Here is a 15,447-nt window from a genome sequence, read left to right as displayed (position 1 = left end):
TATTTCTCCTAGTGAACCTTTGTCTGTTGAATCCCATCTTGGCATCATTCCAGAGGACCTGGACTAACACAGATAACACGTCTCTCTTACTCCCCATGGTGGCGATTACTGGAATAACCGAAGTCTAAGGCCTTTTCTTAGAGCATTTCCAGACTGCACCTGGGAAAAAAGCTGGAATTGCTTCTTCGGTGGTGAGGCTCTGGACTGCTGGAGGGATGTGTTGCTGATTCCAGGGGGGCTCCAAAGGGGGTTACTGCAACTTGCCGACTGCCTCTCTCCCACTGGAGAGGACAGAGTCACAAAACTTCTCATATGGGCGAGCGACACAGCGGTCTGACTGTCTGAGACCCCAGACTCACACTCTAGCCAGTTCTGGACATCACCTCATTGTGTGACCCTGGGCACACTCCTTCCCTTCTCTGAGCCTCAACGTTCAATGATCTTGGGGAAATTCTCTAGGTTCTCCCTTTGCAACGATCTAGGACCCCGTCTGGGGTCCATTCACAGTCCCAATGACTCACAGCTTGACAAATGGATCTGAGTAGCCATTGGCATCCATGGCGGCCAGGTGCACGCAGCGTATGATGCCCACGATGAGGCCTCCCTGCTGTGTGCTGTACATGAGGGACACCAGGATCTTGCCGCGTTCCTCTATGTCACCAATTCGTTCCACCTGCTGTAGAAGAAGAGGGCATATGGGTCTAGGAAGGGGAGGGGGCCAGGCAACTGGACGGATGACTGGCAGGAGGGAGGAGCCTGTGGAAAGTAGGAGGCGCTGGCCCGCCCCAGCACGGTCAGCACCATGGACAGCAGATGCTCCCCAGTCTCCAGAGACCAGAAAGTGGGGCTAGCCATGAAGGCACCTGGGGGCCTGGGGCTTTACTCTGACTTAGACAAGGACAGAGCCCTGAGTGATTGGAGGTGGGGCTGGACCCTGGTTCCAGTCTGACTCTGAACTCAGATTTGCCTGAGTAAAACAGTTTTCTCACCACTGTAGTCCGTGGGGTCCCATGAGGGACCCGGACAGAGGGCACAGATATGTAGCCTAACCCCAGCCCCAGCCAGCCTGTCCTAGGTCCCCATGGAGGGAGAATGGCATTGCTTTAGTGCTGCAGAATTTTTCAGCAGAGCTTCTGCCAACAAGGCAGGGGAACTCAAGGGTGTGCCCCGGGTGTGAGAGGGTGGGCTTTCTTGGCCTAGGGGGCTCCAGACGGGAGGAGCATACATTTGGTCTCATGTTCTAATGGGAAGGGGTACCTCTCTCATGGTACGCCGACGGGCAAGTGGTTTTGGGGGAAAGAATAAGGAAGGGGCTGGGAGGGAGAGAAAAGAGAATTGGCAGATCCTGGCTGCGGCTTCAATACCCACTGAGTGCTCACCTCCTCCTCATAAAGGGCCATGCCTCGGGCTGACCCGGTGGTTCCAGCACGCTTCATCTTAGAGGAAAGAAACAGAAAGGAAAGATAACATGAGTCTATGAGGCTCATCTCCTTACATGGGAAGGATCGGAAACCCACATCCTTCCATTAGCAGCCAGAGCCACGAGGGTGAGTTCTCCAAGCTTCTGTGGTCCTCCATCTCCCCTTCTTTTAGATAAAATTTATGTAATGTTAACCATTTGACAGACCACGTTAATGCACAATAGCCTATGATTAGGTTGTATTCCTATCCCATTTGACAGATGAGGACACTGAGGGTCAGCGTGGTTAAGCCACTTGCCCGAGGTCACATAGCCAAGGAGTGGCAGGGCACCCCACTCATAAAACAGGTAAGATTTCATCTGCTTTGGTAGAATTGACACAGGGGGCTTGGGGTCTGAACCACCAGGTACTTCTCCCCCCTTGGTTCCTAAGGTCCTTTTGTGGGATTCTAGGACTCTGGGGAACACAATGTGGAAACCACTGCCTAAATCCAACCTCCCCACTATAGAGATGAGGAAAACCGAGGTCCGGGGCGGGGGTGGGGGGAAGGGACAGCACTTGCGAGGCCCCTGCTCTTCGTGGGGCATGTGGGGGTAGCTGGCGGTGGGAAGGTCAAGGACAAAGAGCAAAAGATGTCCTGTGGCGGCTCCAGGCCCCTGCCTGTCCCCGCCACCTCTGTGCCTCTGGGGCTGGCTGCACCCCTCACAGCAAGATGGGCAGACTCGGGAGCAGATAAGCCAGGTGGGGGCCCGGCCACTGTCCTGACCAGCTGGAGTCACTGAGTGAGGGATGGAGGAGGAGGCCTGAAGAACCAGCTGTTTCTAGGAAAAGAGCCAGAGCCAATTCTTCGCTCTTAGGATGGTCTTTAATGATTTATTTGGAGCCTGGCGTTTGGGGCAAATTGCTTCTTGCAATTTTCCTTGCTCTGTCTTGTTCTTCTGCCTATGCTATAGAAACATGGTGCGGCACATGGGATATTCCATCCTCGGGCTGGCCATCTGGTGGGAGGATGCTGTAGGACTTCCCCTCCCGCCCCCCACGGAGTCCTTGTGGGGAGCTGGCCGCTGCCCAGGGGGAAGAGTCACACTGGTGGCTGCAGGAGAGCTAGGCTCTGGCCCGTGCGCGAGAGCACAGCCACTGACTTGTGGCATAACCTTGGCAGCTCGCTCCCCTCTGTGGGCCCAAGGTGGCCCATATGTAAAATGGGCAGGTTGTTTTGTCTTTAAAAATACAGAGTGCTGGGTCCCACCCTACCTCACTAAGTCAGGATCTCCAGGGAGATCCCCACGAATCATAGTTTAAGCTCTGGTTTAACATGTGGTTTAAACTCCGGTTTACAATTTGACAATACATTTCATATTTAAAAAAAAAAAAAAAAAAGAAACTCCGGTTTAAAAATCTCCAGTTGAGAACTGTGTTCGCAGCCTCCGCTGTGCCAGTATCGCTCACTACCTCCAGCCGTGCTCCAGCCGAAGGAGAAGGCGGGTGAGTAGGGAGGTCTCCGTGCCAGGGCGCATACAAAGCAGACTGCTCGAAAATGGGCGGGGGGGGGGGGGGGGGGGAAGCCTCAAGGAAGCCACAGGTTACAAAAGCTGCTTGCAAGAGTGCGCCCTCTACCGGAGGGTGAAGAAACCTCATCGTCACAGGCCTGGCCCTGTGGCCTTGGGTGAAATTAGACGTTATCAGAAGTCCACTGAACTTCTGATCCGCAAACTTCCTTTCCGGCATCTGGCGCGAGAAATTGCTCAGGACTGCAAAACAGATCTGCCCTTCCGGGGTGCAGCCATTAGACTTTGCAGGAGGCAGTGAGGCCTATCCGGCGGGCCTCTTTGAAGACGCTCCATGCCAAACGTGCAACATTGTGCCGAAAGACATCCAGCTAGTGCACCACACACACACGGAGAAAGTGCTTAAGAATCCACTATGATAGATAACATTTGGAGGTGCCTCTGTGGCTCCGTCGGTTAAGCACCTGACTCTTGATTATGGATCATGATATCAAGGTCGGTGAGTTGACTGTGCCGATTCTGCTTTGGGGTTCTCTCTCTCTGTCCCTCCCCTGCTCATACTCGTGTGCGCTCTCTCTCTCAAAACTATCTAAAATTACAGAAATTTTTTTTTCTTCCTGTTATTGGTGGCTCTGAACGTTAGGTACTTTTCTTTTTTCCCCATGGGAATCAAAAGTTACCTGAGTATATGATTGCAAGGGAAAAAACAGGGGACAGAAATCAGGTATTAACAGTTTCTCCATTTTCATTTGTGTGTGAATTTTTAATACAAATGCAGAGACCTAAAGCGTTAATGCAAGTGAACGTGTTTCAATGAACACGATTCAGCAGCTTCAACTTTATAGCGATTTTAAATAAACCAGTTACATTTTTCTGGACAATGCCAGCATTTGGATTTTTTTTTTTTTTAAACAAGGAAATTTCTTATCGACGGCAGCTAAACGGTGTTTGTAGCTTTTTTTTTAAATCACATGGTAGATTCCCTCCATTCACCATTCTGAGTTGTCCTACAAGTCCTACCTGTTTTTTAATGTCGTTGGTCTTCTGTGCTGTTCCTGTAAGTTTGCTACTAAAGTACACTGAACTATAGAAACAATTGAAAAAAATAAAAATCCCCAGTTGATTCCGAGGTATAGATTGCTATTCTCCAATCTCCAATTGGAGCGCCTTGGTTTAGTTCCTGTTTTTTCCCAAAAGGCAAGCAGCACACAGCAGTAACAGCTCCAATGCTCTATAGGTAGTCTCAGATTAAGCCTTTAAAGACCTTATGAAGTTCGTACTTGCTACATTAGTCCATTTTACAGATGAGAAAACTGAGGCCTAGAGAGGTCAAATCATTTGGCTCAGATTATACTAGAAGTGCCAGAGCCTGACTCTGGCTCCAGAGCCCATGTCTTAAGCACTATGCTACCCTGTCGCCCGCTGATCTGCGTGGTGCTTTATGAATTCGTGACTGACAAGGGGGTGAGGCGGTATTATTTCCTACAATAGCAACAGTTAATTTACAAGTGGCTATTAGACCCTAGGTTCTGTTCTGATTGTATGTATCACACAACCGTCCTATGGCGAAAGTCCTGTTAGGATGCCCATGTTGTAGACTAGAAAAACGGAGGCTCAGAATAGTTCAGACCCTTGGCCAAGGCCAGGGACCAGGGAAATGGCGGAGCCAGGCTTTGAACCCAGACAGGCCACACTGCTGCACCACACTGCCCTTCTCAATGTCACCGAGGAGGACGCGGACGTCAGAGAAGTGATGTTGGCACAGGGTTGAAGAGCCAGGATGCCATCCCGATGTTGTGACCTGAAATCCCCCTCCCACCTCCACTGTCGGGCACCCTGCAGATCTATCACCCCCTTTGCAGGCCCCAGAGGAAGACCCCAGCCCCCAAACTCTTCTCCCCCGTCGCACCCTCGAGGCAAAGGCGCTCACCGGGATCACCCGCTCCAGGCAGATGTTGAAGTTCTTTCTCTGGTTAGGCTTCAGTTTCTTGAGTGAGAATCTGGTCTCACCGATAAACTCGTTGTGGCCAAATTTGTCCTCGTCACAGACAGAGATCCTGCGATCAACATAAGGAAGGGGTGGGGAGAGAAAGAAGGGCCTATATTGAGCACCTACTATGTACTAAGAGCTGTGATTGATACTGACAAGGAAAGTGTCGTGTGCATAGGAATATTTCAGTTTCCTATTTTTTGAGCACTAGGCCAGGTACTTTGTTTCTTCCTTATTACCGTGTAACTTACAAGCAGTACTGTGTACAAATCTTAAATTTATAACTTGCTGAATTTTTGCATAGGTATACACTGATGTAACCACCACCCACCTCAAGATATAGAATATTCTGGCTCCTGGAAGATCCTCAAGGTCCCTCCTTGTCATGACCTCCCTCAAAGACAAGCTTCATCGACATCTATAGGCATTTGTCATTTTCACTGCTGTATAGTATTCCACTGTGAAACTATACCATAATACTTGTGCTACTGATGGGTATTTGCTTTTGATCCATTTCTAGTTTTGAGCTATTATGAAGAAAGCTGCTGCAATCAACTTTTTTCTTTTTTGTTTTTAAAGGGGGGTGGCCTGGGTGACTCAGTCTTTAAGCATCCGACTCTTGGTTTCAGCTCAGGTCACGATCTCGCGGTTCGTGGGTTTGAGCCCCGTGTCGGGCTCTGTGCTGACAGCTCAGAGCCTGGGGCCTGCTTCGGATTCTGTGTCTCCCCCTCTCTCGGCCCCTTCCCTGCTCGCACTCTGTCTCCCTCACTCTCAAAAAGGAAGAAACATAAAAAAATGAAAGAGAAAACAGTGTTGTAATTAATCATCGGGGAAATGCAAAACCAGAATTGCGACACCACGGCACAGCCACCAGAATGGCCAAAATGGAAATGTGTTGATGACGATGGGGAGGACCCAGGACTCTCGTGCACTGCTGTTAAGAGTGGCAACTGGTACAATCTCTTTGGGAAACTGGCAGTTTTCTGTTAAAGCTGAACGTGCACATACACTACAATTCAACCCTTACTCTCCTAGGAAGAAAAGCATGCACAATATGTGACTCGAATGTTCCCAGCCGTACTATCGTAATAGCCCCCCAATGAAAACCAACCAAATGCCCCTCAGCAGTAGAACGGACACATAAAACTGTGGCATCGTCACCCCAGGGGATACTAAATAGCGACAAGCATCAACAATCTACAGCCACAAGCAACAACTTGGGTGTGTGTCACGAACATAGTATTAAGTGAAAGGAGACAGACACAAAGGGTCATGTTGTGCCATCCCGTTTATGTAAAGTACAAAACCAGACTGAGTTCATTTGTCCTGTCAGAAGTCAGGACAGTGAATGCCCCGAGGCAGGGGTCCTCACTACGGGGACGGCGCTGATGGGGCAGGGAGTCTGTGGTCTTGGGAATGTCCTCTTCTTGGATCCTGATGTGTTCACGTGGTAAAAATTCATCAATCTGTGCAGTTTTTTTTTTATGTGTGCATTTTTCTAAGTGGACGTTACCCTGCAATAGAAATGTTTACTTAACCTAATAGTGTAGCTGGTGGGAATGTGCGTGGAACAGCCAAATTTGAAACACCGTTTGTGCGATTTGTAAAATAAAACAAACCCCACAACCGCGGATACTATGAAGCAGCAAAGGCCTGCTCACTTTGTTTCTATCCTAAGGAAACACCAGTGTGTATACACGGAAGCATAAAGGATACTCATTGCAACTTTGTTGGTAATAGAAGCTGGAAACAACCTAAATGTCCGTCCATAAAGGATACTCGTTGTAACTTTGTTGGTAATAGAAGCTGGAAACAACCTAAATGTCCGTCCATAAAGGATACTCGTTGTAACTTTGTTGGTAATAGAAGCTGGAAACAACCTAAATGTCCGTCCATAAAGGATACTCGTTGTAACTTTGTTGGTAATAGAAGCTGGAAACAACCTAAATGTCCGTCCACAGGGCGATGGCTGAATAAACTGGCAAACATTTACATAAAATTTAAAAACATGCCAGATAATACCACCACGGTGTATAGATACTAGTTATGCAGCTAAAGCCTCAGGCATGCTGGGGAATGATATCCATAAAATTCAGTATGGTGTTTAGCCCTGCGAGGGAAGGAAGAGAAGGAAAGGGTATAGAAGAAAAGCTTCGACCTTCTTCTGTGGCGCTTTATTTCTTGAAGATAATAATAATTTAAAAAGCAGCACATACAGCGGAAGAGTGCGATTTTCTAAAAGACCGAGTATTGAGTTTGTCGGTGTTTGTTTTATTACGTTCTACACTCTTCTGTGTCTTTGTAATATTTAAATTATAAAACGTTTTCAAAAACGTGTGATAAGCCGTTCTGTACAACTCTCCGAAGCAGTCAAATATTAGGCAGATCTAAATGTCTTCTCCTGGCTATAACGCCAAGATACATTGTTAAGAAAAAAAGGAAAGTTCCAGATCTATGCAACATGATACTTTATAGGTTCTGAACAGCGGTATGAATATGTGTTCACTCACAAAGGGAGGAAGCAGGCCTGGGCTGGCAGAGGGGGTTAACATTTAAAAGGAGCTTTGCCTTCTCTGTAATTTTTTTTTTATAACAAGGAACGTGTATTCATTTATGACTTCTATAATTACAAATGCAGTTTAATAAAACACTGAAGAATATAAAATGGCACCAATATATTGTTAAGTAAGAGAGGCTAATTAGTTAATAGGATGGTCCATTTTTATAAACACTTAATTTTAATTTTTTTTAACGTTTATTTATTACTGAGAGAGACAGAGCGTGAGCAGGGGAGGGGCAGAGAGTGAGGGAGACACAGAATCCAAAGCGGGCTCCAGGCTCCGAGCTGTCACCACAGAGCCCAATGCAGGGCTCAAACTCATAGACCACAAAATCATGACCTGAGCCGAAGTCGGACGCTCAGCCGAGTCACCCAGGTGCCCCATATAAACACTTAATTTTAGAAGAACTGTTTGCACACACACGCAAGGTCACACGCATAAATACACACACACACACACACACACACACACACACACACACACACATACCCCGAATGTCCCGACACCAAGATGTTAAGAGTTTTGTTTATCGCTGTTTTCAAAAGTTTCTACCAGCAATATACTGTTTTTGTAGAAGTGGAAAAGAAAGGAAAAAGTAAGCAGACACATTTTCCAGAGTGGCCCCTGGCAGCTACAGACGTGTCCATCTACCCGGCCTCCGTGTCCTGTCCGCCCACCCTCCTGCCAGGTACCTGAGCGTCTTCCTCTGCATGTCCTCGTCTGTGATGCCGTGATAGACAAGTGTCTCGTTCCACACGGGGTTCCGGGTGTTCCGCAGGGTTTTTGTGCGAAGCTTGTTGGACTAGAGCCCAGAGAGATGGACAGACACCTGCCTCGGTGGGGAGCCAGCCCTGCGGCCCTATCCTTTGGGTTGATTGGGGGTGGGGGGTGGGCGGGTGATGTAGGAGTCCTCTCCCCTTACAAGTATCCAGGGGCTCAGATGTTCCCAAATGCATGTGTTCGGTGAGTGAGGGGCATCCCGTAGGGTGATGGCTACAGCCATCGCCAATGCTGGACATTGGGCCACCCCTCCCTCCATGCACTGGTCCCTCTCTTTGAACTTTCCACTAAGATTAGAAAGCAGAGACACCTTCCTCTGAGGAAAAAAAAATATGATTTATAGGCCAGAAAGGCAGAAATAAGAGTCCCCCATTTCTAGGCAGTAAAGAAACAACTTCTGGGGATATTGAAATTGTTCCTTCTGTCTTCCTCCATGCCTGAATTCCTTAGGGGACAAAGTTTTCATTTTGTTCTAAGAGAGAAGGCTAAAAACGCACTATGTCCAGAAGAGGTGGCCTGGTCACAAATCTAATTCATACTAACATGTAAATGACTCACTGGGTGCTTTGGCAAAGCAAGTTTGGATTGAGGACTGAGCAAAGAGTCTCAAGGAGAATCGAATGTCACTGGGGAGTTAGAATGAGTAGTAGCCAAACACTTCAAAGTTTGGCCACAGCCAGGTGAGGGACTCTCCTTGATCCAAACAAAGAAAGGGTAAGAGAGAGAACATGCATGTGAATGCACGCACGTGTGTCCTCTTTTTGTGTGATGTGGCATTTCTTATATACAGAGATTTTTAACAGGCAGTTTCCCAAGATCACATAAGCGAGTGTGCGGTCGCCCTTGTTTTTAGGACATCCATATCAAATTAAGTCAACAAACCAGAAAACAAAACTCAAGAAAGCACCCTTTCCTTTCTAGCCTTGTCTTCTGAGTGGGTCAATCCAAAGGGAGGAGAGTTAACTCCATTTTCCCTTCCCAGGGCAAGGTCGCGATACACTGACTTTCACCCAGTAACAGAACATTTTCTCAAATGCTTAGCCCCACAGCCTGGAGAGAGTTATTCATTTCTGTTAAGAGCTGAGAAGTCTTTGGTTGGGACGTAGTGAGTGGGGGAAGTGAGCCACGGTCAGCACTGGGGAGCCACTGAAGGTATCTGAGCAGGTGGATCGCATAATCAGGGCTTCTGCTCCCCCCTGGCCTTCGGCAGCTCCTTGGATCCCAGGTTTCTGGGCTGGAGAAATGGGCAGAGCGCCTGCCCCTTGGGGAAGAATGACTCCTGTCTGTCCCTTACCCCTTGCAAGGACTTTGCCGCTCAGGGAGGAGGGGCGCTGGGGCCAGATAAGGCTATTTTAGGCTCTGGGCTGGGAACCTTGGGTGCCTGCCAGGGCCCATGTGCCCAGCCTGCCGAGAGGCCCGGGCCATATGGTACCTTGCTGGCTCCCGGCAGGAGATGCAGCTTAACGTAAGGATCAGCCAAGCCGTTGGAATCCATGGGCTTCAGTCCCTGCAAGAGAACAGGCAACAGCATGAGGGCCTCGGGAGGGCCTGGCACTCAACCGTCATAGGCAATGGACACAGCCCCTGACATCTGTCCTGCCCATCGGTCCACCCGTGTGCTTCCTCTTCCAAAGAGAGAGAAGGGAAGTGAAGTCTCTTGGAAAGAACGCCGGAATCAGGCAGACAGGATTTGAAGCCTGGCCATGTGTGACGCCTTCCCAGCTGTGTGAGTTTGGGCAAGTTCCTTAGCCTCCCTGAGCCTCATTTTCCACATCTGTCAAATGGGATGACAGTATCTGTTTCATGGAGCGGTATGACTTCAACACAGTTATACCTGTAAAGTTCTGGGCACAGAGCCTGACCCACAGTAACTGCTGCGTTAAGGCTGGACTGTTATTTCTTCTTCTTTTAAAAAAAAATTTTTTTTCTTAATGTTTATTTATTATTGAGAGACAGAGAATGAGCATGGGCGGGGCAGAGAGAGAAGGAGACACACAATCAATCCGAAGCAGGCTCCAGGCTCTGAGCTGTTGGCACAGAGCCCAAGGCGGGGCTCGAACTCACAAACCGCGAGATCATGACCTGAGCTGAAGTCAGACGCTCAACCGACTGAGCCACCCAGGCGCCCCAAGGCTAGACTGTTATTTCTGAGATGGGAGGCAATGTTCCAGAACAGGGAAGATCGGAGAGGTGGAGAAGCTGGGGAAAGAGGGCTTGAGTCCTGGCCCTGGCCCCTGTACTCATTTCTGAGACCTCAGTTTCTTCACCCATAAAAGGGGGATCACAATGTCTGCCTGGCCTCCCTCACAGGGCTGGAATGAGGCTCAAGGGAGACACTGTGGGGGAAGGGAGTTTGGGGCAGGGATTACACTGGGCTTGTTTATATGAGCAACCCCAAATTCCCGGGGCCCAGACACATTCTGTCAACTTCCTAGGCCAGGGCTGGGCAGATGTCCCTCCTCTGGGCTCCCACTGTCCCTTCTCACAGCCCTAATCCCAAAGTCATGCATTTTTGTGCACCTGTTTCCCTATCTGTTCATGTTCTTAGGGGATGAAGACCTCTCCCATGAAGGGCGAGCTCTGGGCCCCGCACTAGCGAGTGCGGACAATGTGGAGACGGTAACACAAATCGGGGTGCAAGGGGGAGAGCTCGCAGAGCAGCATCGTGGGTAAGAACGCAGGCTCCTGAGCTGGACTACACTGGGTCAAATCCCAGCTCTGTCACTTCCTGGCTATGTGATCTGGGCAGGTCCCTAATCCCTCTGTGCCTTAGTGTGTCCGTCTATAAAATGGGGATGATGATGATAGACCCTTCCTCACAGGTTGCTGTGAAGGTGAAGGGGAACAAAGTAATCTGTGGAAAGCCCCGGAGGGTGTGTGATCCTCAGGAAATGCTACGGCCACAGTTTCTTGGCTGTTTCCCCAAAGTGAGCCCCAAAGCAGGGCCAGCCCTTGTTCGCTCTGGGATCGCCAGCATTCGGGACAGTGCCTGGTACAGAGGAGGTATTTAGCAGACGTTTCTGGAATGACTACTGGGGTTCCAACGTTGCAAAGTGGCAGACGCTGTGCCTTTAAACTCTGAATTTGAACGTCTCTGTTTGGGGCCTGCTCAGTCCAGTTGACCACAGTCACCATCACAGCCGAACATCTCACGCACCTTCCTCACCTCCGTTACCAGCCCGGCCCGAAAGCGTGTGAGTTTTCTGTGGCCCTGTCTCCAGGGGGCTGGCATGGTGTGGCATTCCCCCATTTCTGGAGCTGAAAGAGGGGACTGAATGCCTGGGCATTGCGCCAGACCCAAATCCAGCTCTATCCCTACCTGCCGGGCAACCTCAGGCTTTAACCTTTCTAGGACTCAGTTTCCCCATCTGTACAATGGGGCTAATAATGATCCCCACCTCGGAGGTTCCCAGGAAGATATAATGAGATCATGAATGTGCTTACCTCACGGTGCTACTGGAGGCCGGGGGTGGGCGCAAGCACGTGCTTGCCACAGTGACGGATACAAAATACACGCTCAATGCCTCTTCCGAAGACGCGACCTGGGTGTGTTGACCCAGGAGTGGTGCCAGGCACTGCTCAGCCTCGTTTATATCCCAAACTGGGGCGTTAGGCAAGTGAAAAGGGGGGCTTTTAATCATTACAGCATCACAGGCATGGCCAGGGACTGTCCTGGGCAGACAGGAATATGTGGCCACCTTCCTCTTAATACTCAGTCATCCTTGGGACGCCTCGCTGGCTCAGTCGGTTGGGCGTCTGGCTCTTGACTTCGGCTCAGCTTATGATCTCACAATTCGTGACATCAAGCCCTGCATCGGGCTCTGCGCTGACAGCGTGGAGCCTGCTTGGGATTCTCCCTCCCCCTCTCTGTCCCCCCCACTCACACACTCTCTGTCTTTCTCAGAATAAAAAAAAAGTACTCAGTCATCCTTACGGGAGAGGCACATTATTATCCCCTGTTTACAAATGGCACACTGAGGCACAGAGAGGCGAAGTAACTTTCCCCAAATCACACAGCCAGGAAGCAATGGAGCTGGTATTTGAACCCGGCAGTCTGCTTCCTGAGCCTTGCTTCCTGTTTGTTCTTCCACGTGGACCAGGCTTGCAGTGGGGGGAACTCTGGTCAGTTACTTTCTGGGATCTGCACTGGCCCATCCAGCTTTCCTCGGGGTCTGGAGTTGAGTCCGCTCACTCCCCCGGGGGCCCGCAGCCGGGAGATGTCCTTGCATCTGCAACAATGGTTCCCCTGCCCCCACTCCAGCCGCTGCTCCAGCCCGACAGTCACATCAACCGAAGGAGCCCTCGGTGGGCATGTCAGCTGTCAGGTCAGGCTGTCACCGCTTCCCCGGGCGGCGCCTCTTGGGCAGATTCCAGTTCTGCCCTTGAAGCCCGGCTGCCTCTGCTCCCGGGAGCTACAGATCAGTGAGCCCCTCCCCCCCACCAGAGACCACCCCTGAAGAAAGTCCTCCAAAGGAAGTGGCCACGGTTAATTCCTGCCCCTTTCTCATTACCGTCACGGTCACAGATCAACAGGCCTGGTAACCCACGCCAATCCCGAGTCTCCTAGAAATGCCAGGGCATCCTAAGCGGTCCCCAGCTGGGCCTCTCACCTACCTTGGCTTTTATGATGGTGCAGTGCAGGGAGCTGTTGTCCTGGTCGTAGAGAAGACTGAACTCCAGGGCACCCAGGGTGGCTGAAGGGGCAGAGGCAGGAACCGAGAGAACATTCATTCAGTCACTCAACAAACATTTCCTGAGCGCTTATTAGGTGCCCAGTCTGGTCCAGGCATTGAGCCTATAGAGAGGAAGCCTCGGTCCCTGCTCTGGACTCGCCATCCTGGTAGGCCCTCCTCTACTTTGGAAGCCTCAGCACACCTGTGATCAGTGAATCGGGTGTGCAATTGCCAAGTTAACGACTTCCCATCCTGCTAGATTGAGAGCCCCACGAGGGCAAGGGCTGTGACTGTCCTGTTCACTGCTGGGCCCCCACTGGGCACAGTGCAGGAAACACAGTCGGTGCTCACTTACTTGCTAAAGGAATAAATGAATCTGGGCATTTGCCGTTACCTCTGCTTGGAATACTCTCCCTCTAGATCCTCACGTGGCTGCCATCTTCTCATCATCCACATCTCAGCTTAAACGTCACCTCCTCAGGGAAGCCCTCGCTGACCACTCCATCTAAAGCAGCCACCCCCGTGGCCATTGCCTTTATTTCCTTCCTGCTGTGCTATCTCTATTTGAAATGAACTCATTTGTATGTTAACTGTTTCTCTCCACTAGAATGTTAGTTCCGTTAGATTAGCCATCTTGGCTGCCTTTTTTTTTTTTTTTTTGGCCATGGTGTCTCTAGCACCTAGAATAGTTTGGGGCACATAGTATGTACTTGATAAGTACTTATTGGTTATAAAGATGAGTGAATGAGTGAGTGAGCGGTATATACAGCTAAATACAGTATAGGATTGTTATAAATCACTGGGGTCAGCTCGTAAGAGGGACAGATACAAGCTGGGAGGGATCATTTAGGCTCGGCAGGTCAGTGAAGAGACACTTAAGGCCGAAGGAAGGAGCAGTGGATACTGTTCTGGGCACAAGTGCCAGTGTGCAGAAAGGCAGAAAGGTGGGCCGGACACAGTGTGCATTTCCGAGGCAGGAAACAGTTTGTCGCTCACAAGGCGGTGGACCCTCCTACGCTCCTTTCCCGAGACCGCAGACCCATGACAGAGCACAGGGGACAGAGGGGACAGCTGATATTTCATCCTGATCTATTTCACCCAGCTGATCTGCTACAGCAATGCGACCGTCAGCTCTTCCACTCACTGGCCCTGTGAGGTTGGACAGGTCCCTGAAGCTCTCGGAGCCTCAGTTTCACTATCTGCGAAATAGGAAGAGTAGAAGCAACTACTCCCAGGCCGAGCAGGAAGACTCAATGAGCATGTGCACTGAACACACTTAGAAAAGCGCCCGGCATAAAATAAGCAAGTATGGACTATTATTACTTCTGATGTGCATACCACATAAATAATAATTCCTCCCGTGTGTTTAGGACTACATAATGATAACGACTGCCAGTTTTTCCTCCCAGGGGGTACCTCAGTTTACCATCCCCTCAGCTCCGTGCGGGAGGCAGTATTTGCTTCCCACTTTACAACAAGGAGTGGTGACACGGGGGGGCCAAGCCATGTCACTGATCACGGCTGTTTGTCCACTTCTTCTGAGTGGGTGCGGTCTGTCCCCCTGACTCAGAGCCCCTGGGACGCCCCCAACCCCAGAACACATGTTAGATCCAGACACGTGTCCTTCCACGCCTCCCTCCAGCTCACAACGGCCACCCCAGCTCTCCCCTGCTGCTCCACACACACCCAGGATAAGTGCCACTGTGTGCGTGTGTGTGCGTGTGTGTGTGTGTGTGTGTGTCCCTAGGACTTCGGGTCCGAGTGGGAGAGGGACACAGCAGGCATTGTATAAATCAGTGAAGGAATGGATGCAAGAGGAAATGTCTAGAAATATTTGAATTATGGTTAAAAAATTACTTCGAGAAGACACACAATAAAGAGTTTTGGAAACTAGTAAAACACACACACACACACACATAAATGTAGAAGTGAGATGCTGGGTCGTATAATTCTGCTTGATTTGTTGTGGATCACCAAACACTGAACATCTGAGCATTGTCGATGTAGTTGAATTGTACTCTTTAAAGTGATTTAAATGAAAAAAAAAAGTTTTAAACAGAGGGAGGCAAACCATAAGAGACTCGAATGAGGAGAACAAACTGAGGGTTGATGGGGGGGGCTGGGGAGGGGGGGAAATGGGTGATGGGCACTGAGGAGGGCATTTGTTGGGATGAGCACTGGGTGTCGTATGTAAGCGATGAATCATGGGAATCTACCCTCAAAACCAAGAGCACACTGTATACGCTGTATGTTAACTAACTTGACAATAAATTATGTATACATATATAAAAGTGATTTACATGGCAACTTTGATGTTACGCTTTTCATCACAATAAAAAATACACAGCACCTACCTACTCTTTAGAAAGCGGGGGTTATTTTTTGAATTCAGCAACACAAACTTGTATCTTTATAACTTGACTGATACAGCTTATTAGGCTTGGCATACTGGGGGGGGCTATTCTGATGTCCCCGGGGACGACACCCCGAAGTGACTTTCCCCAAACACTCCTC

General features: G+C 49.7%; 1 protein-coding gene across 2 annotated transcripts in view; it reads right to left on the bottom strand.

The window, feature by feature from the left end:
• Positions 1-15,447, bottom strand: part of RPH3A (rabphilin 3A) — a 66,898-nt gene that overhangs the window by 7,308 nt on the left and 44,143 nt on the right. For both annotated transcript variants that reach the window (XM_047088437.1, XM_047088438.1), the window contains 6 exons: positions 12,875-12,954; positions 9,693-9,767; positions 8,173-8,282; positions 4,860-4,986; positions 1,380-1,436; positions 522-676 (listed from right to left, as the gene is read on the bottom strand). In XM_047088437.1, the coding sequence (XP_046944393.1) occupies positions 522-676; positions 1,380-1,436; positions 4,860-4,986; positions 8,173-8,282; positions 9,693-9,767; positions 12,875-12,954 (604 nt within the window). The remainder of the gene's footprint in view (positions 1-521; positions 677-1,379; positions 1,437-4,859; positions 4,987-8,172; positions 8,283-9,692; positions 9,768-12,874; positions 12,955-15,447) is intronic.

Source organism: Lynx rufus, unplaced genomic scaffold (assembly GCF_022079265.1).
Source record: "Lynx rufus isolate CCGP_SWC_20201006 ecotype Redwood Valley unplaced genomic scaffold, mLynRuf1.p SCAF_24, whole genome shotgun sequence".
In the NCBI taxonomy this organism is placed as follows: Eukaryota; Metazoa; Chordata; class Mammalia; order Carnivora; family Felidae; genus Lynx; species Lynx rufus.
This window is presented reverse-complemented; position numbering and strand designations above follow the sequence as displayed.